General features: G+C 46.4%; 1 protein-coding gene across 1 annotated transcript; it reads right to left on the minus strand.

Annotated features, from left to right (window-relative positions):
• Positions 1 to 1,337: 1,337 nt before the first annotated feature.
• Positions 1,338 to 18,052, minus strand: F2 (coagulation factor II, thrombin). The gene is made up of 14 exons (XM_005329998.5): positions 17,915 to 18,052; positions 17,421 to 17,584; positions 16,888 to 16,912; positions 16,660 to 16,710; positions 14,979 to 15,084; positions 14,767 to 14,903; positions 12,374 to 12,688; positions 11,935 to 12,063; positions 11,729 to 11,855; positions 11,062 to 11,229; positions 10,364 to 10,537; positions 9,968 to 10,149; positions 1,713 to 1,783; positions 1,338 to 1,597 (listed from the first exon to the last, which is right to left on the minus strand). The coding sequence occupies exons 1-14, from the start codon at positions 17,991 to 17,993 to the stop codon at positions 1,457 to 1,459; spliced, it is 1,869 nt and encodes a 622-aa protein (XP_005330055.1). The 5' UTR covers positions 17,994 to 18,052; the 3' UTR covers positions 1,338 to 1,456.
• Between the last annotated feature and the right edge of the window lie 1,648 nt (positions 18,053 to 19,700).

Raw genomic sequence — 19,700 nt, forward strand, 5'->3', positions numbered from 1 at the left:
TTGAAGAATGTGCTATGAAAGGGCATCTTTAAAGTCCTTTCATAGCTGGGTGCAGTGGCGCACACCTGTAATCCCAGTGGCTCTGGAGGCTGAGGCAGGAGGATTGCAAATTCAAAGCCAGCCTCAGCAATTTAGTGAGGCTCTGCGTAATTTAGTGAAGCCCTGACTCTAAATAAAAAGTACGAAGGGCTGGAGATGTAACTTAGTGGTTAATACCCCTAGTTTTAATCCCTGCTACCAAAAATAAATAAATAAAAACAATAAAGTCTATCATTCGTGATTTTTAAATTTATCCAAACCTTTTACAAATCCACTTAAACAACCCCTAGGCCCTATTTCCTGGGAAAACAAATTGCTCTAATCTGTTTTAACTGCTGTGTGTGAATTTCAGGAAGCCACAGTCCCCCTGATAGGCTATTTGTGGGGATCAAAGAAGGGAGGAGGTAAGCAGCAGAGAAACTTCAAACATGCCAGGCTGAATGTCTACCCAGTCTAGTTGCCAGGCAATAGTGGGAACAGAAGTACATCCTTTAAAATTTGAGAAATTTTCTCAGAGAGATCAAGGGACTAAACCATGGTTGTACTATCCAAGGCTGGAGCCAAAATCTGACCCAGAGGTCATGCTAGGAGCACTGCTATCAAATGAAGGCATTTTAAATACCAAGTCTCTTGGCAAAAAATCTGCCATTTAAATGACATGAGGAAGAATGTAGGGTCTTACTAGGATAAGTCTGAGGTAAAGACAGATGCACTCTATGTGTGTCCCCACCCCCCAGCCTCTCCTCTGGGGTTAGGACAAGCTCTTTAGAGCAGAGCAACCAAAAGCACAGGCCTCGGGGCTGGGGATGTGGCTCAAGCGGTAGCGCGCTCACCTGGCATGCGTGCGGCCTGGGTTCTATCCTCAGCACCACACACAAAACAAAGATATTGTATCCGCCGATAATTAAAAAATATTAAAATTCTCTCTCTCTCTCTCCTCTCTCACTCTTTAAAAAAAAAAAAAAGCACAGGCCTCACTAACCTTTGTTTCAATTCCTACTTTGATTTTTCTTAGATGTGGAACTCTGGACAAGCTACTTCTCCAAATCTGTTCACTTGCCTACCTCTTGTTTGGATAGTACCCACATTTTATGAGTATTATCAAGACAATCTGTTAAAGCTCTGGGTGTGGAATGTTGTAAAATCTTATATATTCACCCTACCACCTCCCCTCTCAGCTGGCTCTGTCCTGGAGATGGTGGATTCTTTGAAGTCTTCCTGTGTAACCAGTAGTATTACTGGTTGTTCTGAGCCAAGTCCAGGAAGCTGCCCATGAACAGCACTGGGAGCACTGAGACTCATTGACAGAGTCACTTTTATTGGGAACTATCCTTTTAGAAACAAACCAAAAAATAATTCTTTCACTGGATTGGTTTCTGTCACTTTGCAGTGAGGAGCCCAGAATGTGAGTGGCCCCTTATCCAAACCTATCAATGACCTTCTGTATCCACTTTTTCAGACGGAACACATGTGTGTAGAAGCCATATTTCCCATTCCGGTCACAGCCTTCACCCCATGAGACGATGCCCATTTGATACCAGCGATTGTTAAAAGGGCTCTGAGAAAGAAAGACGAAGTTTCCAATAGTCAAATCCAAGGTAGTGTCCCTCCTCACCCAACCCTCCCGCTTCCTTTGAAATCTACCCACCAGCCCTGGCCTCAGAGAAGCTTACCTTCATGACAAAGGGTCCCCCACTGTCACCTTCACAAGCATCTCCTCGCTTCCCTTCATCTGGTTTATAACCTAGAGAGAGAACAGCAGGGCTCAGGAGCCACTCCCATTCAAGGGCTATAGCCTGTGAGGATCCCTTGTTCCCTTCCAGCGCTCATCCTTGACCTCTTCAATTCCTTACCGAACACATCCAGTCCTTTAGCAAATCTCACTGGCTCTACCTTCAGCATATATCCCAAATCCAACTATGTCTCACCACTTCCACTCCTGGACCTCTCCCCTGAACCATACCAGTTTCCCCAGTTCTACTCTGCCCACCTATAATCCATTCTTCCTCTACACACACCAAACTGAGAATCATTTTTTTAAAGGAAGTTAGACTTATAGGTAGCCGAGGATTATAGCTGTTCCCTTTATCCAAAACTCCCCACTATCCTCAACAAACAACACAGAATGAGATGAACAACCACGACACAGCCTACACACAAACCACACCTTCAACATAAATAGAACACTCATCCAAATTTCAAATTAATTCAGTATATTGAGTTGTATATCTAAATACTGAAATTTATGTAGGAATGAGATGGAAAATAGCTGCTTGATAGAAGATGCAGATGGAGTCAAATGGGGAATTTTATAAATAACCCTTAATCTACAAATAACTGGATGTAAACTAAATAGAACCATAGAAAGAGGCTATGTGAAAACAATACAAAGACCTGACAGGCACGGTGGCGCACACCTGTACTCCCAGCAGCTCAGGAGGCCAAGGCAGGAGGATGACGAGTTCAAAGCCAGCCTCAGCAATTTAGTAAGGCTTGCTAAGCAACTCAGTAAGACCCTGTCTCTAATAAAAATACAAAATAGGGCTGGGGATGTAGCTCAGTGGTTGAGTGCCCCCGAGTTCAATCCCTGGTACCTTAAAAAAAAAAAAAAAGAATAAAAAGACCTGAGCCAACAAACAACAAAATTCTCCCCAGAATACAACTCCAAAACTGTAGCTGAATAAAATATCCTCAAACTTGTGAAAAAAAATCTTGAATCAGAAATCCAAAAAATCTAAATGGACAAAACAATGAGAAGAAATAAAAAGCAGAAAGTAATTGAAATGGAACTCAAGCCAAAAGAAGGCATTTGAGTTCCTAAGGGAGAACAATAAAACAATGGAACAGAAACAGTATTTCATTAATAATCCAAGAAAATTTCACAGAAATGAAGAACAAATTGAATGTGGCTCAGTGGTTAAGTACCTCTGGGTTCAATTCCCAGTACCAAAAAATTCAAAGAAGAATATTAACTTTTGGTTTTAGTTACAATAAAGCTGTCCTATAATGCCAGGACTATGAAAAAAATATTATAAGCCACATCCCCACCTATTTTGTATTTTATTTAGAGACAGGGTGTCACTGAGTTGCTTAGCACCATTTGCTGAGGCTGGCTTTGAACTTGAGATCCTCCTGCCTCAGCCTCCAGAAACTGCTGGGATTACAGGCATGTGCCACTGCACCCAGTTTAAACTTTTCCTAAATATATAAAACTTTCAAATGCAAAGCTCACACATCATGGCCTGGGGTTGTGGCTCAGCGGTAGAGCGCTTGCCTAGCAAGTGCAAGGCCCTGGGTTCTATCCTCAGTACCACATAAAAATAAATAAAGGTATTGTGTCCAACTACAACTAAAATATAAATATTTTTTAAAAACACATCACATGAAATATACATAATAATTCTAAAATAATGAATTAATACTAACCCTATCAATCACTTCAACAAAAATGAATAGACTTAACTCACCTATTAAAGTTTTAATTTGGCTTATAAAGTAAGAATCTGCTATTTATGAGACACATCTAAAACAACAATTCATAGAGGTTAAAAGTAAAGGGTTAGGCAAAGAGTTATCCAAAAAAAGCAAGTGGGCTGGGGTTGCAGCTCAGTGGTAAAGAGCTTGCCTAGCATGGGTGAGGCCTTGGGTTTGATTCTCAGCACCACATAAAAACAAATAAAGGTTAAATTCTTTAAAAAGAAAAGCAGGAACAGTGATCCTGAAACTGAAAATAATTTAAAGAATAATGTTAAAAGCTACAATCAAAATGAATAAGTAACAGTTATATATATCTGCACCAAATGATAAAGAAACCACATTTATAAAATAAAAACTATAGCATATGTAAAAGAGGCAGACAGAAATACATTAATAATAAATTTTGGGGGCTGGGGTTATGGCTCAGTGGTACAGCACTCGCCTCGCATGTGAGAGACCTTGGGTTCAATTCTCAGCACCACATAAAAATAAACAAAATAAAGATATTGTGTCCATGTATAACTAAAAAAATTTTCAAAGAATTAAATAAATAAATAAATTTGGGGGACTGGGGTTGTGGCTCAGTGGTAGAGATCACTTGCTGAGCATGTGTGAGGCACTGGGTTCAATTCTCAGCACCACATATAAATAAAAAAAAGTAAAGATCCATTGACAACTAAAAAATGTATATAAAATAATGATAACAGCAAATAAATTTTCTATAGTGCTAGGGATCAAACCCAGAGTCTTGGTCATGTTAAACTCACACTGATCTACAAGCCCAGCTACAATAAGGAATTTTAATACAGCAAATGGTACAAAAGAGATTGAGTGAATTTAAGTAAGGCCATAAATTACCTAAAAAGAAGTAATAAGGGCTGGGGTTGTGGCTCAATGGTAAAGAGCTTGCTAGCATGGGTGAGGCCCTAGGTTGGATTCTCAGTACCTCATAAAATTAAATAAAATGAAGGTATTGTGTCCATTTACAACTAAAAAAAAAAGACAGTAGCTTGGGAGGCTGAGGCAGGAGGATCGTGAGTTCAAGGTTAACCTCAGCAATTTAGTGAGGCCCTAAGCATTCAGTGAGACCCTGTCTCTAAATAAAATATAAAAAGGGCTGTGGTTAAGTGCCCCTGGGTTTAATCCCCACTTCAAAAAAAATTTTTTTAAAGAAGTAAGATACATTAGTGGATATTATATCAAACCTACTCATGGATAATAGAGGACACACTTCTCAAGCACATATGTATCATATACAGAAATGGATCAAACATCATTCTCTCAAAAATTAAGTTCCAAAAAGTAGAATTATTACAAACAATACTCTCTTACCACAATGAAGTAAAACTAAAAATTATTAGCAAAATCAAAATACGAAGGATCTTCTCATCTTGAAATTTATGTTTATTTTATTTTACTGTTCTGAGGATTGAACCCAGGTGTGTCCACCATTGAGCTATCTCCCAGTTCCTTTTTACTTTTTGAGAGATGGTCTCAGGAAATTCTGCCTGAGCCTCCAAGCCACTAGGATTATAGTCCTATGCCACCACATCTGGCTCCCGTCCTGAAATTTAAAAACCACCTTTAAACAACTCTTGGGTGAAAAGGGAATACAAACAATTTACTGAATTTTTTTAAACAATGGCAACAACTAGAAGAAAATGAGTGGCCCTTATCAATAGATACGGAAGATAAAAAATAAATAAACCAACCAGGCATGGTGGCATATGCCAGGAATCAGCTACTCAGGTGGCTGAGGCAGGAGGATCAGAAATTTCGGCCAACCTCAACAATTTAGCAAAACCCTTTCTCAAAATTTAAAAAAGAGGGGTGGGGTAGGAGTATACTCCATAGTGAAGCATCCCTAGGTTAAATCCCTAGTGACAAAATAAGAAACAAAAATTTATAAACCACATTGTCAGTTCAAAAAGAAAGAAAACAACAAAGTAAACCAGAAGAAAGCACAGGAGATAAAAAATTTAAAATATCACCAAATAGGGGCTAAAATTGTAGCTTGGCCGTAGAGTGCTTGCCTCGTGCGTGTGAGGCATTGCGTTCAATTCCCAGCACCACATATAAATAAGAAAATAAAGGTCCTTCAATAACTAAAAAAAAAATTTAAATACTCTTTAAAGGGGCTGAGGCTGTGGTTCAGTGGTAGAGGGCTTGCTTAGCATGTGTGAAGCACTGGGTTCAATTCTCAGCACTACTTACAAATAAATGAGTAAAACAAAGGTCCATACATCTGAAAAATTTTTTTAAATATTTTTTAAAATAATCTTTAAAAAATATTACTGAATAGACAAATGGTAGACTCATGGAAAAGAAAAGAAAAACAATAGGCCTAATTATGGAACAAGTCAAATTCCTAGGTGTTATTTATTTGTTTTTGCAAAACTAGCAAACCACTAGCTAATTTACTCAAGAAAAATAAGGGAGGGGCTGGGGATGTGGCTCAAGCGGTAGCGCGCTCGCCTGGCATGCGTGTGGCCTCAGCACCACATACCAACAAAGATGTTGTGTCCGCCGAGAACTAAAAAATAAATATTAAAAATTCTCTCTCTCTCTCTCTCTCTCTCTCTCTCTCTCTCTCTCTCTCTCTCTCTCTCTCCTCTTTCACTCTTTCTTTAAAAAAAAAGAAAGAAAAAGAAGGGAGAAAACAGAAATATGTAAAAGTTACCAAGGAGGGGAAAAAAAAAAAAAACACAAGGGAATGCACTGCAGCACTCAAGAAAGACAATAGCAGACTTGAACAAATGGAAAGACATTTCTTACCCTTGGATAGGTATGACTGAAGATCAAAAGGATGTCAGTTCGCCCTAATTAGTTTATAAATGTAACATATGTCAATATGCTTTTTTAATGGAACTAGAGAAGTTGATACTAAATTCATGTGGAAAACCAAACCTGAAAGAATTGCCAGGAAAACACTGGAAAAGAATAAGCAAGAGAGATGAGCCCTACTAGACACCCAACATATTCTAAAGCCTCTCCAGTTATAATAACCTGGACGCTAAAGCAAAGCTAAGTAGTAGAGAATTTATTTGCCTCACATGGGTGAGGCCCTGGGTTCTATCCTCAGCAACGTCCCCCAAATGTGTTACAGGCTCACAAAATAACTGAACAATGTGTCCAAAAACATACTCAAGTACACATAAAAACCTAGAATGTGATGAAAGGGGCAAAAATGGAATTTTGAATGAATGATATAGGGATAGCTAGTTGGTATCTTAGGGAGATATTGTCTCAACATTAAAACATTTTTTAAAAAAAAAGACTGGAAACATAATTTATATACAACCAGAGATATGAAAAACTGTGCTGCATATGTGTAATAAGTATTGTAATGCATTTCACTGTCACTTATTTTTTTTAAAAAATCAGTTTAAATTTTTAAAAAAGAAAAGGACTGGAGATGTAACTCAGTGGTAAAATGTACCTGGGTTCAATCCCTAGCACCAAAATCCAGATTCAATTTCTTTTCTTTTGGTACTGGGATTGAACCCAGAGGCACTTTGCCATTGAGCTACATCCCCAGGCCTTTTTAGTTTTTATTTTGAGGCAGAGGCTCCCTACATTGCCCAGTTTGACCTTTATTGCAATCCACTTGCCTCAGTCTCCCAAATTGCTGGGATTACAGGCATGTGCCCCCATGTTTAGCTACATAAGATTTATTTTTTTAATTGCATGGCAAATGATTATAAGTAATTTTTTAAAAACCGAAAAGCTGCAGAAAATATTTGTGATATATATCACAAATAAAGGCCTACTATCACAAGTTCATGAAGAAGTCTTTTTTTGTGTGTGGGGAGAGGGGAGGGTACCAGAGATTGAACTCAGGGGAACTCAACCACTGAGCCCCATCCCCAGCCCTATTTTGTATTTTATTTAGAGACAGGGTCTCACTGCGTTGCTTAGCACCTTGGTTTTGCTGCTGGCTTTGAATTTGCAATCTTCCTACCTCAGCCTTCCGAGCTGCTGGAATTACAGGCTTGCACCACTGTGCCCACAGAAGTCTTAAAAATTGATGGGAAAAATACCAAAAAATGGGCTAAAAATCAAGGAAAAACAATTCACAAAAATTATCTGAAAATGATCATTAAGCATATGAAAATGTGTTTGACTTCATTTTCAATGAGAAAAGGCAAATTAAAACTATGAGGAGATGCTCGCTCTCTCACCTCTCAGGTTTGTGAAAATAAGAAAGTATGGCATTCTGTTGGCAACGCTGTGGGGAATGGGCATTTTCATACACAGTAGATGGCAATGCAAGTTGGTACAGCCCATGTGGAAAGAAATTTGGAAATACCTAACAAAATTACATGAGTTCACCTCTTGACCTAACAACACCACTTCTAGAAATACTGGAAGACATACCTCCAAGGATCCAAAAATAGATGTGCACAAGATTATTCACCATAGCATTGTTTGTAACTGCAAACTACTGGAAATACTCTAAATGTCCATTCCTGGGAAACTGTTGAATAATCTATGGCATACCCATATAATGGAGTACTATGTAACTCTTTAACCAATATGGAATGCTTTTCCAGGATACATTAATTATATGGAAAAAGTGAAATACAAAGATTTTCTATACTGTGTTATGCTGTGTGTAATATAAGAGAAAATAAGAAAATGTGTCTATTCATTGGTGCAAAAAGAAACACAGAAACAACAAGCCACAAACAAATGAGATTGGTTAATTACAGGAAGAGGATGGAAATGTGGTTGGAAGGCAGGGGGATGGGGGAGAGAATAGAAGGAAGCAGAAATGTCACCTCTAAAGTGTCCAGTACCTGTCTCTTTTATGATCACTTGAACATTTCACATACTTTAAAAGTAAATACAACAAAGATGGAGGAGGTAATACTGAATACAACCAGAAATGAATAAGTCTAATGGTATTTAAAATAAATAATACAGAGAAATGTGGGGAAGAATCAACCCAACTCAGTTACTTTTGGACTGAGTATTTTCACTGTGTAGTCTTAGGGAAGCAATGGTTAAGAAATATTGAATTCTTGTTAACAGGATTTTCACAGGGTCACGCATGAGGGATTCTCAGTGTGGTCTGGTATTGATCACATAAATAAACACATCATGAATAATGGGAGTCAGGTATTTCACTGTCAAGAATTACAAATAGGGAGAAGCTAAAATGTATCTTGTGGTATTGCTTTGGAATTGGAGGTCACAGTATGAATTCTTGATTTCTGATTAGACAGCTATAAAATGGATATGGATGTTGTTACAGGTATTGTACACATATGATTATTCAGCTCTCTCCATGCAGAAAGGTGCCTAGAAGCATGACACCCCAGTAGCAATGTGCACAATAGCCCCTGAATCTTGGCTTCTAAATACCACTCCCTATTGGAAGGGTTAATTGGAGAAATGACTGATTCAAGAATGCAGTCATTTTTCTGTGTATCTTGTTGTACCAGAAAGTAAGGAAGTACTCAAAGAATGACAGGAAGCAGGGCAAAGTGATCCATTCCTATAATTTGGAAGGCTGAGGCAAGAGGATAGCAAGTTCAAGGCCACCCTCAACAACTTGTCTCAAATTTACAAAGAAGCAAAAGAGCTGGAGGTGTAGTTCCTTGGGTTCAATCTCTAATACTGGGGGAGGAGGGAGAAGAACTAAGGCACTAAGGAAAGTGCCCACCCTCTTCCTGCACTCCTCTCCCACCTCATCTCCTGATGCTTTGCTGGGTTTACTATACTCCAGCCCACAGACCTCCTTGGCACTCCTCAGACTTTCCATGCATTCTCCCAACTCATTCTCCCAACTTTGCACCTGCTGCCCCCTCAGCCTGACATGTGCTTTCCCCTCAACATGCCTCGCTCGGTTACTCCTCTGCTTCTTCCTGTTTCTGCAAACATCATCTTCTAAAGCTTTCTCCAACCCTCTCTTCCCACTGTATTTACAAGCACAATTACCCTTGTTATCCTCACTTGTTCCCTTAATCTGCCTTATTTTTCTTCATAGCACTTACAGGGACTGATGTTCTAGATCTGTTCATTGACATTCTCTCCTAGGAAGGAAGCTGTCTCAGGAAACAGGTATCCTCTGTGTGGGTCCCTATTGTGTACCCTTGAGCACCCCCTGGAGCAGAGCAGGCACTCAATAAATATTTGCTGAATGATTGAATGAATGGCTTTTCCCCACTCATGACCTCTCATTGCTGAGCTCCTGTGTACTGAACACTGAACTGGTGGCTGTCCCCATGTCAGATGCTTTATATACACTCTTTCATTTGGCCCTCTCACAACCTTACGGCATGAACATTTTATCTCCATTTTACAGAGAAAGAAACTGAGCCTCCAAGAGGTTCGGCTGCTGGCTTATAAGTGACTGGAGCTAGAACCCCAAGTATGTGTCCATAACTCGTGTCAAGCTACCAGTGTGAGTCCCTGCTGTCCCCAGGCCTGTGAAGCACAAACTTGCCAGCACAGAACATGTTGTCCGTAATGCGGATCCGCGTGGAGGCCTTGCAGACGGGCCGCTCCACGATGGGCAGATTGACCACCTGCAGGACACTGGGCTGCACCTCACTGACGGTGGTCGTCCATGTCTCCTTCAGATTGCCCCAGCCTGTGACCCGCCCTTTATATCCAGCCTGGAGCAAGCTTGGGGAAAGAGAAAAGGACCTGTAAGACCAACCCTCCAGCAGCCTCTGGAACCCAACCCTACTCCTAGAGACCAGAATCTAAACCTCCAGCACAGGAAACAACTTGCATTTCCTCCCTGAGACTGGGGCCTGGCAAGGAGGAAGGAACAGCAGCCAGGCCACACCTCATCAGCCCACCAGAAATCCTGCCCCCGCAGGTCTGGCTGCCCCACCTGGCTGCCGTCTGCTTGTCGGGCAAGCACACGGGGTGAATGTGCTCGCTGAAGGTGATGGGCTTCTTGAGCTTCAGCAGGGCGATGTCCCGGTCCAGGTTCTCCCGCCAGTTGTATCTGGGGTGGATGTAGATCTTCTCCAGCATGGATATCTTTTCAATGTTCCGCTCATACCTGCACATGCGCCAACAGAGACCCGGAGAGACCATGGACTCACCCAAGTGAGAGGCAGCGGTTCCCCCCAAAAGTAAACTGCCTGTCCTCAGGGTCTGGGAGGCAGGGTGATCACAGGGCCACCAGGGAGGGGACAGAGCTAGTTCCTGTCTTGATAGCCTCCTGGAAGCTTCCTCCCAGCCCTAAACCCACACAGGGCTTTGGGGTGAGGCAGGCCAGGAGCCAAGGACAGAAGCACAGGCCATGCACCGTGTTCACACAGTCACTATTTGAAGAGACTCCAACCAGGGCCATGTCCTGGTGTCTGGAATAGAGTGGGGGACAGACCAGGGTTTCACTCCTTGACCCCAGCTCCAAGCCTGCATCAGGACATGGCCAATTGGGCCTTTCTGGTGGGGACAATTAGGATGTCATATTGTGGGAAGGAACGCATTTCCCACATACCCCGGAGCTACTAGGGTCCTCACAGGCATCCTGGAGGATACAGACCACTGCCAGACACACATAGGTCACTGGCTCTGTACCTGGTGCGGGAGTGCTTGCCAATGCGCACCAGAAGGTCATTCTCAGTGAAATTCTTGTCCCAGGGTGGGTACAGAAGGCAGTGAGCAGCTGTGAGGACCCAGCGGTCACTGATGAGGCTGGCCCCACACAACAGCTCCTGGGGACTCTTCCGGAAGAGCATCACCTGCCTGGTAAGGGGAGCAGGAGGCATTAGGACCCGGGGCACTGCCCTTCACCAGCCCTAAAAGTAGAAAGAAGTCCCAACTGAAGACCTAGCTGGACAGAGCTGCCTCCTGGGCTCGGCTCCCAACTTGCCCTGGGGGGCTGGAGGGACTAGAGTCTCCACGTGATGCTAGGGCTGCTTCCTGCTTTTTGCAACCCTTCCCAGCCTCCTCCAGGGCAGAATTGCGCCGCTCAGCACAGCTCTGGAGCCAGGAGAACTGGAGTCAGTGCTGCAGCGAGCCTGGGTGGGGCATTTGGGCTCTCTGGGCCTCAGCTCCGCCATCTGCTTTGGACAATTAATAGAACCAATCTCATATGTTGCTGTGTGGATAAGAGATCACGGGTGCTAATGTCATCTGGGAAGCCCAAGCCTCTGGGCAGAGGGATCCTGCAAAGACCGAGGGGTGGGGACCAGCAGCAGCCCACCCGCTGGAGTGACTGATAGTGCACGGCTCCAGGACTCACCAAGGTGCGATGCCAACTTCAGCGTCCCAGCCCTCTACAATGCGCCCATCGATGTAAGAATCCAAAAGCTCATCTTCAGTTTTGTCCTTCACTGTCTTCTTCTCGAACAGAGGCCGCAGCCCGCAGTCTGCAGAGCAAACCAGGTGGTGAGGGGCTAATCGTGGGTAGCAGCCCCAGCGCGACACAGACACCCATGGATGCCTCACCTGCCTCCCCGCTGCCAAAGGTCTTCTCATCAAAGAAGGTCTGGAACTCCTCCTTGGTGGTGCGTCCTCCTATGGTCCCGTCCCCATCCTCGCTCAGTGCGTCCCCTGGCCCCTCTTCCACGGCCTCCTCTGTAGGGACCCCAGCACTGGCTAGGGCTGGGGTAGGGCACTCCTCACCCATGCCCTAGATCCCCACATACCCCAGCCAGCCTTAGAAGACATTGATGCTGAGGTTAAGAGCACACACACACACCTGGGTCACTAGGCAACTGCCTCAGTGCCTCAATGTGCTGGTCTGTGAAATGGAAATAGGACCTACACCCTGGGTTTCTGTGAGGCTATGATGAAGACTCTGGTGTGGCTAAGGGGCAGCGCCTGTTCTTGTTATTCCCCCCAGCTTTGTCCTCTACATCTCAAGACCCCTACCCTGCCTGCTCACCGCAGTAGTTGAGGTCGCAGTACTCAAAGTCACCAGCCTGCCCAGCCACATAGCACCAGGCACCTTCCTCATCCCCATCTGGGTTGCGGCAGAAGTTTTCCACCAGCTTCACCTCTGGGCTAAAATCCTGGTCCTTGCTCAAGGCCTTGGCCTGCGGGCTGGACCAGGACAGGCAGGGAGACCCGTGCGTTGTCACCGCCAGTTTCCCTTCGTACTGCCGGCCTCGCTCAGGGACACACTGCTCCGATGAGGGTGACAGGTTCCCCCTGGAGCCTCCAGAGCGGGGAGTCATCTCCACAGTGAAGCGCTCCTCACCTGGTGGGAAGGAGACAGGTGCAGAGTGGGTGGACCACACATGGAGCCCGGCAGGCTAGGGTTAGCTGACGTCTGTCTGTCTGACCTCAGCGGCCTCTTCAGCTTCAGTTCCCTGCTTTCCCCCAGTACTAGTGCTTTTGCAGGGTTGTTGAGAGGATTAAACAAAATGTCCAGCATAAGCATCAGGCAAGCCGGAGATCCGTAACCAGCTTCATTGTCCAGGGCGAGTTGTGATTTTCTAATTTTTTTATGTTGCAGCACTGGGGACTGAACCGGAGGGTGTTCCACCATGGAGTCACATCCCCAGTTCTTTTTATTTATTACTTTGAGACAGAGCCTTGCTAAATTGCTCAGGCTGCTTTGAACAGACTGGCTTTTCCTGTCTTAGTCTCTCCAGAGTCACTAGGATTATAGGCTATGTGACACACTGTACCTGGCTTGAATATCTGTAATTTATTGGTAGTGACTTCATGGAGTTCCCCCCTGCCTTTTTTTTTTTCCTGATGGCACTGGGGATTGAACCCAGGGGCACTCTGCCCTTTTTCTATTTTTTTTTTTAAGAGAGAGAGAGAGAGAGAGAGAATTTTAATATTTATTTTTTAGTTTTTGGCAGACACAACATCTTTGTTTGCATGTGGTGCTGAGGATCGAACCTGGGCCTTTCGCATGCCAGGCGAGCGCGCTACCGCTTTAGCCACATCCCTAGCCCCCTTTTTCTATTTTTGATTTTTAGATAGGGCCTCACTAATTTTCCCAGGCTAGGATGGAACTTGCAACCCTCCCACGTCCGGCTTCCGAGTTGCTGGGATTACAGGGGTGCGCCACTGCTTGGTACCAGGGATTAAACCCAGGGATGCTTAACCATTTAGCCACATCCCCAGTCCTTTTTAGTTTTTATTTTGATACTGGGTCTTGCTAAGTTGCTTAGGGCTTCGCTAAATTGCTGAAGCTGGCTTTGAATTAACTATCCTCTTGCCTCAACCTCCCAAACCACTAGGATTACAGGCCTGGGCCACCACACCCAGCTTGGGTTCTGTATTCTTATAGGGCATGGCAGGAAAGATTGATGGGGTCTACTAGGAATGCCTGTGTGGTTTCGACGTGCCTGCAACCCATTTCTCATCAGTGTGTTTGGGGGAAGGTGGATAAGAGTAGTGTTTTGGTTAAGGTGATTGGTATCTTGCTTTAAGACTAGACCCAGAGGAAGCTATGAGTCCAAGAGGGATTCAGAAAGAAAAAAACCCAGAAACCCACGTTCCCTGGATGGAATCGCTGTTCTGAATTCTTTATCCCTGCCTGCGGCCACATCATTCCCTGTGATTTTAGAGGCAGCCAGTATTTTACTCCTTGAGTTGCCCTTGATCATGTGAATTGCTCCAGCCAGTGGAACTTGGGTGGGACTGACTGCCCATTCTGGCCTAGGCCTTAAGATATTAAAAACATTCTGCCGTCACTGGGGGGAGGAGCTTCCCCAGGGAATTGCTGGCACGCAGCCTCAGCCCCAGCATGAGCATGAGGGAGCAGCTCTGGGGCCAGAGCAGCTGGGAGCCAGGCTCAGCTGGACTCATCATTTGGAGCAGAGCCAAGCCCAGCCTACACCCATTGACATCAGACACACTGGCGCGTGCAGCTGAGACCAGCAGAGCCACCCCAGCCCAGCCTGTCACGTAAGAAGGACATGCTGGTTATGCGTGCCCCTGAGCTACTGCAGCTGCTGTTTTGCAGCATTACTGTGGCTCTCACTAAGCCACACACCATGGGAAGAGAGAACATCAGACTCTTGCAGGCCTGAGCTGTCTGAGGCTTGCTCTGTGTTGCTCAGCAAAGGGTTTGGGGACTGAAACGGTCAAGGCTTCCTGGAAGAGAATGCCTTGCAGGAGAGAAAGCAGGTTCTGAATGTGCCAGAGCCTGGATGAGAAGGCAGCCCAGGTCTCCCCACCTCCTGACAGGCACATTCAGTTTTGAATGACTAACTTCAGTGGTAAAGGTAGCCAGGGTCTTGTTGCCCATTCCCGGCTGTCAGACCCCTGGACGACCCCTGGGCCTCGGTCACCGACCGCCTGATTGCCCCAGCTCACCACAGACGGGGACGCTGCACTCTTCCCTCCGCACCGTGGGGTCTGTGGTGTAGCACCAGGGCCCTGTGGTGCTGCCGTCCGGGTTGCGGCAGAAATTCTCCTGCAGTTCAGCCCCAGGATGGGTGGTGGAGTTGATGCTGGAATAGGAGACTGCTCAGCAGGAGCCATGCCTGCCCCTCGTCCTCACTCCCCGTTCTCAGCCCACCACTCACTCAGGTTTATGTGGGTAGCGACTCTTCCACAGCTGACACTCAATGCCTGACCGGGTGACGTTCACATGTCCTCGGTAGTTCATGCCCAGATCCTTGGCACAGTTACCTGCAAAGAGACCCCAGCCTGGGTCAGCTGAATCCAGAGGATTTGTCCCCTTCTCTCCTGGCAAAGCTCTGTCTGTCCACCCTCCCCAAGCTCCCTCTGGCCCACTCTTCTTAGCCCACAAGATCCCTGCTCAGCAACTCCTGTGCACACAACAGTTCTCTAACCCGTTTAACAGCTGTCACCAGATAGTCACTGAGTGCTCACTACATGAGAACCATGTGATAGGTACCATGCCAGGTACTGAGGACCTAGCAATAAGTAAGACAGTCACAGTCAAGGTAGGTGCCTCCCTCCATGGAGCTTCTGTTCATTGGCTCCTTGTGGCCAGCAAAACGAAAAAGTGAACAAGGTCCTTCTAATTGGGATCTGGTCTCCCCTGTCATCTTATTTGCTCATGCTTCAGGGCCTTTGCACATGATACTTCCTCTGAGGGCATGTTTCCTGGTTTCACCAGTGCACCCCTCTAGGTCAGATAAACCCTACTTCTCGGAAGCAGTCCCTGATTCTGCTATCAAACCAGATGTGCTTCTCCTGTGTGTGTGTGTGTGTGTGTGTGTGTGTGTGTGTGTGTGTGTGTGTTGTACCAGGGCTTGAACCCAGGAGCACTCAACCACTGAGCCACATCTCCAGTGCTCTTTATTTTTTGAGACAGGGCCTCGGCTAAGTTGCTTAGGGCCTTGCTAAATTGCTGAGGCTGGCTTTGAACTCACGATCCTCCTACCTCAGCCTCCTGAGCTGCTGGCATAACAGGCGTCTACCACTGCTGCCAGTTTCTCATGTGTTTTCTTGGTACCTGGAGTAGAACTTTTCTAGAGATCATGTTCATGTTTTGTATTTTGTTTTTCTATAAGATCGGGAGCTCCTTAAAGGCAGGAACTGTATTCAATTTTCTTAAAATTCCCAGCACCTGACACACTGCCTGGAGCCTACCAAAATGTTTATTAAGTTATTTAACAATTGAAACTATGGCTAGTGATAGGAGTTCCATGTCATGCGGCCCATTGTCACAGTGAAGATGTGTTTGGAACACTTAGGAGCAGGGAGGGTTCCTGAAGGCTCAGAGAAGGTGGAGGCCTTTGAACTAGTATTGACATAGGGGCTTTCAGTGGGCAGTGAACGGTGACACTATAATTAAGGACCAGGAAGTAGGAACATCCTGACATGCTTCCAGAAGTGCTTATAGTCAGAGTAGCAGGGGTTTGGGTTCACATTTGGTACAGCAGGAAGTCTAGAAAGGGAAGTTAAGGGCAGAACCTGCAAAGTTTGCCAGGCTAAGACACCTGTGTTTTTTTCTGTGAGGGTAATGGGGAGTCACTGAAGGTTGTAGAGAGTAAATGTGACATCATCAGAGCTGTGACTCAGGTAGACAGAGGTCCAGTCAGGCAAACAAGAATGAGGGTCTAAAAATTAATTATCCATTCACTCCTTTGTTCCTCCAACATGAATCACCTGCTGACTCTCAGAGATCCACATGCAAATACACATCCTTCAATGTCAGGGCCACACTCCCCACCTGCTCTCCTCCTCTTCCAGGTGGCCCTGGCAGATCCTGCCCCCACCTGTGTCGTTCCTCACCTTCCATACACTCCATGAAATTGGCTCTAGGTTTCCTCACTGGCTCACAAGCTGGAAGAGATCAGGAACACCTTTGGGATCGGGGCAGGGATGGGCTGGAGTAAAAGCGGTGGGATGACAGGGACAGCAGCCGACTAAGAGAGGGATGGGGGGCGGTGGCATGCTCCAGGAGGTTCCAGGGGCAGAGTGTTCTCTGGCCGGAGCCCCCGCCTCCCTTCCTGCACTCACCTGTGTACTTGGCCCAGAACACATCCTGAAAAACAAGGGCTGGGATGAGACTCTGGCAGGATGGAGTTTGTCTCCCTCAGCCTGTCACACAGGGGCGGGAGGTGCGGGGCCAAGTCTCCTACTTTTGCTTCCAAAAGGAGAAGAGTGTGTGAGGAGAGAGGAGTCCCCGCACACACCCCACTAGGGGAGAGGGACACGCAGGGCCCCCGGCTGGGAAGGGCTGCCCAGAGCTCCAGGTGCATGAGACCCCAGCCCAGGCTCCTGGCCTCACCAGTTCCCGGCCAAGGGTGGCGCAGAGAGCAGAAAAGCTTCCACCAGGATCAGGCACCCCCAAGAGCCCAGTGGAGGCACATAGGAGGCCCTGGATGTCAGGGAGCCTCAGCAGGACTTGACCGTGACACATCCCCGGTGGAGGGGCCTCCCAAGAGCCACTGAGGCTACCCATCTTGCAGCTCTCAACAAGGAGGGCTGACCCGCTCCCCTGCTGTGGCACAGAGCCAGCGGCCACCCTCCTGGGAGCAGCGCAGGCTCACCGTGGCGCTGGTGGACTCCAGGGCCTCGAAGGCCTCCTCGTAGCTGCAGCGCTCCTCCACGCACTCCCGCTCCAGGTTGCCCTTGCGCAGCTCCTCCAGGAAGCCACTGTTGGCCCGCCGGACCCGCTGGAGCAGCGACAGTGCTTGCTGAGGGGCCAGGAACACTGCAGTAGGAGGGTCGTGGGACGGTGGCCTCAAAGAGCCATTTTTGTGTGGGCAGGAAGCAAGCCTGGCCTGCCCTGCTGGCTTCCAAGAGGGGGTTGAGTCCCTGCAGGCCGCTGACACCGCTTCCCAGCTCCCCTCCTCTAACTGGTGCCCCTTGCCCACTCCCCCACCATGGCTGGGAGAAGCAGTGGCCGGCCTGCCAGCCCCCAGCACCTTTCCGCTTCCCTAAGCGGGACACTCTACCTGAGACCCACCCCAGGCTGCCTGGGCTCTCTGCTGAGCCCGCAGACCCACACCATAGCCCCTACCCTGCCCCAGCTTCCCCTTACCATCCTGGCTGTGCACAAGGATAACCAGGGCAGCCAGGGCCAGGCAGCCAGATAGCCCCAGGCCTCGGACGTGCGCCATAGTGCGTCAGCTCCTGGGACTCTGAGGGATTGTCCTGACCCCTCTCTCGGTTAATGTTGAACCAACATGAAGAAATGTGTGGAAAGGGAGAGGTCAGCGGGTCAGGGCCATGGGGACAAGTAGACAGATAGTCCTCTGGTCCACCCCCACCACTGGGGAGGACAGGTCTTCCTGGGACCAGGGACAGGTTTCTGAGAGGAAGTCACAAAGGTAAGCTTATAGCCCATGCCCTCCCTCCCTCCCTGAGACGTGGGTGAAAGTGTCAGTGGGGCCACCAGACCTTCCTGAGGTTCCTTCCTCTCCTAACAAATAGTGACGGTGCTTCAGCCTCGTGGCCTGACTTTCCCTCTCTGTGCAATGGGAATCATACTTTTGTTGTCAGAACTAAGGGAGATTATGAATGTAAAACCCATGAAATACAGAAAGTGCTTAATAACCTGTAGGTGTACACGTGTAAATCAACGAGGAGGTTTATGTAATCATAGTGCGCAGGTATAAGGAATGGAGACAAGGGTGTGGCAGGATGGAAGCTGGCCCCTTGCCCTAGGATGACCTGGGGTAGGGACAGCTCGTTGGCCCCAGCCCATTTCTCCTTTTTCCTGGCTAGGGTGCTGTGGAGGACTGTTTGTGTGGGGCAGTTGCCTGTCTGGGAGGAGGAGCTGTGCCCAGGGCCTCTTGGGCCTTCCATGTATCATCTTCTCCCATCTCCTGCCTTAGGACGAGCCAGTCCAAATCCCTGGGTCTCCAGGGCAGGACCCTTCTCTTCCACCTGTCTGCCCTGTGCCAGGCTAGGGAGGCTTCTGGTCCTACATGGCTTCTGGGCCCAGCCTGTGCCTGCCCTCCCCCATTTCCTATTTGCAAAGTAAATATTAGTCCTGGGTCTAAGTAGAACAGAGGGACAAAGAGCAGGAACACAGAGAAGCCCAGGTGCTTGACTTGCCTTGCCTGTCTCCAGGCCTGGCTGTTCAGGGTCATATACAGCCTGGGAAGAAAGAGACCTGGGGACCAGGACTCCCACAAACCAGCTTAATTCCTGAGTAGACTTCTTCCTATATATTTTCATATATATTTGTAAATTCATATGTATTTGAAATTTACATATATAAATTTATATATACATTTACATAAATTTATGTACATTTCTAATACATATGAATTTACAAATTTCAAAATAGAGTTGCATGCCTATAGTATCAGCTACTTGGGAGGCTGAGGTGAAAGGATAACTTGAGTTTACAAGCTTGCGACCAGCCTAGGCAACGTAGCAAGATATCATCTCAAACAAAACAAAACAAAAAACCAAAAAACTGGGCAAGAGGCTGAGGCAGGAGGATCACAAGTTTGAGGCCAGTCTCAGCAACTTAGCAAGGTACTAAACAACTTAGTGAGATCCTGTCTCAAAATAAAAACATAAAAAAAGCTGGGGATGTAACTCAGAGGTAAAGTGCCCCTGGGTTCAATACCCAGTACAAAAAAATCTCTCTCTCTCTCTCTCTCTCTCTCTCTCTCTCTCTCTCTCTCTCTCTCTCTCTCTCTCTCTCTCTCTCTCTCTCTCTCTCTCTCACACACACACACACACACACACAAACATATATATAAATTTCAAATTATATGTATTTTTATTTTATGTATTTTTAAATTTTTGAGCCACTGTGTCTGGTCCAAAATTATATATACAAGCTAGGGATGTGGCTCAGTGGTAGAACA

Source organism: Ictidomys tridecemlineatus, chromosome 4 (genome assembly GCF_052094955.1).
Source record: "Ictidomys tridecemlineatus isolate mIctTri1 chromosome 4, mIctTri1.hap1, whole genome shotgun sequence".
Classification (NCBI taxonomy): Eukaryota; Metazoa; Chordata; class Mammalia; order Rodentia; family Sciuridae; genus Ictidomys; species Ictidomys tridecemlineatus.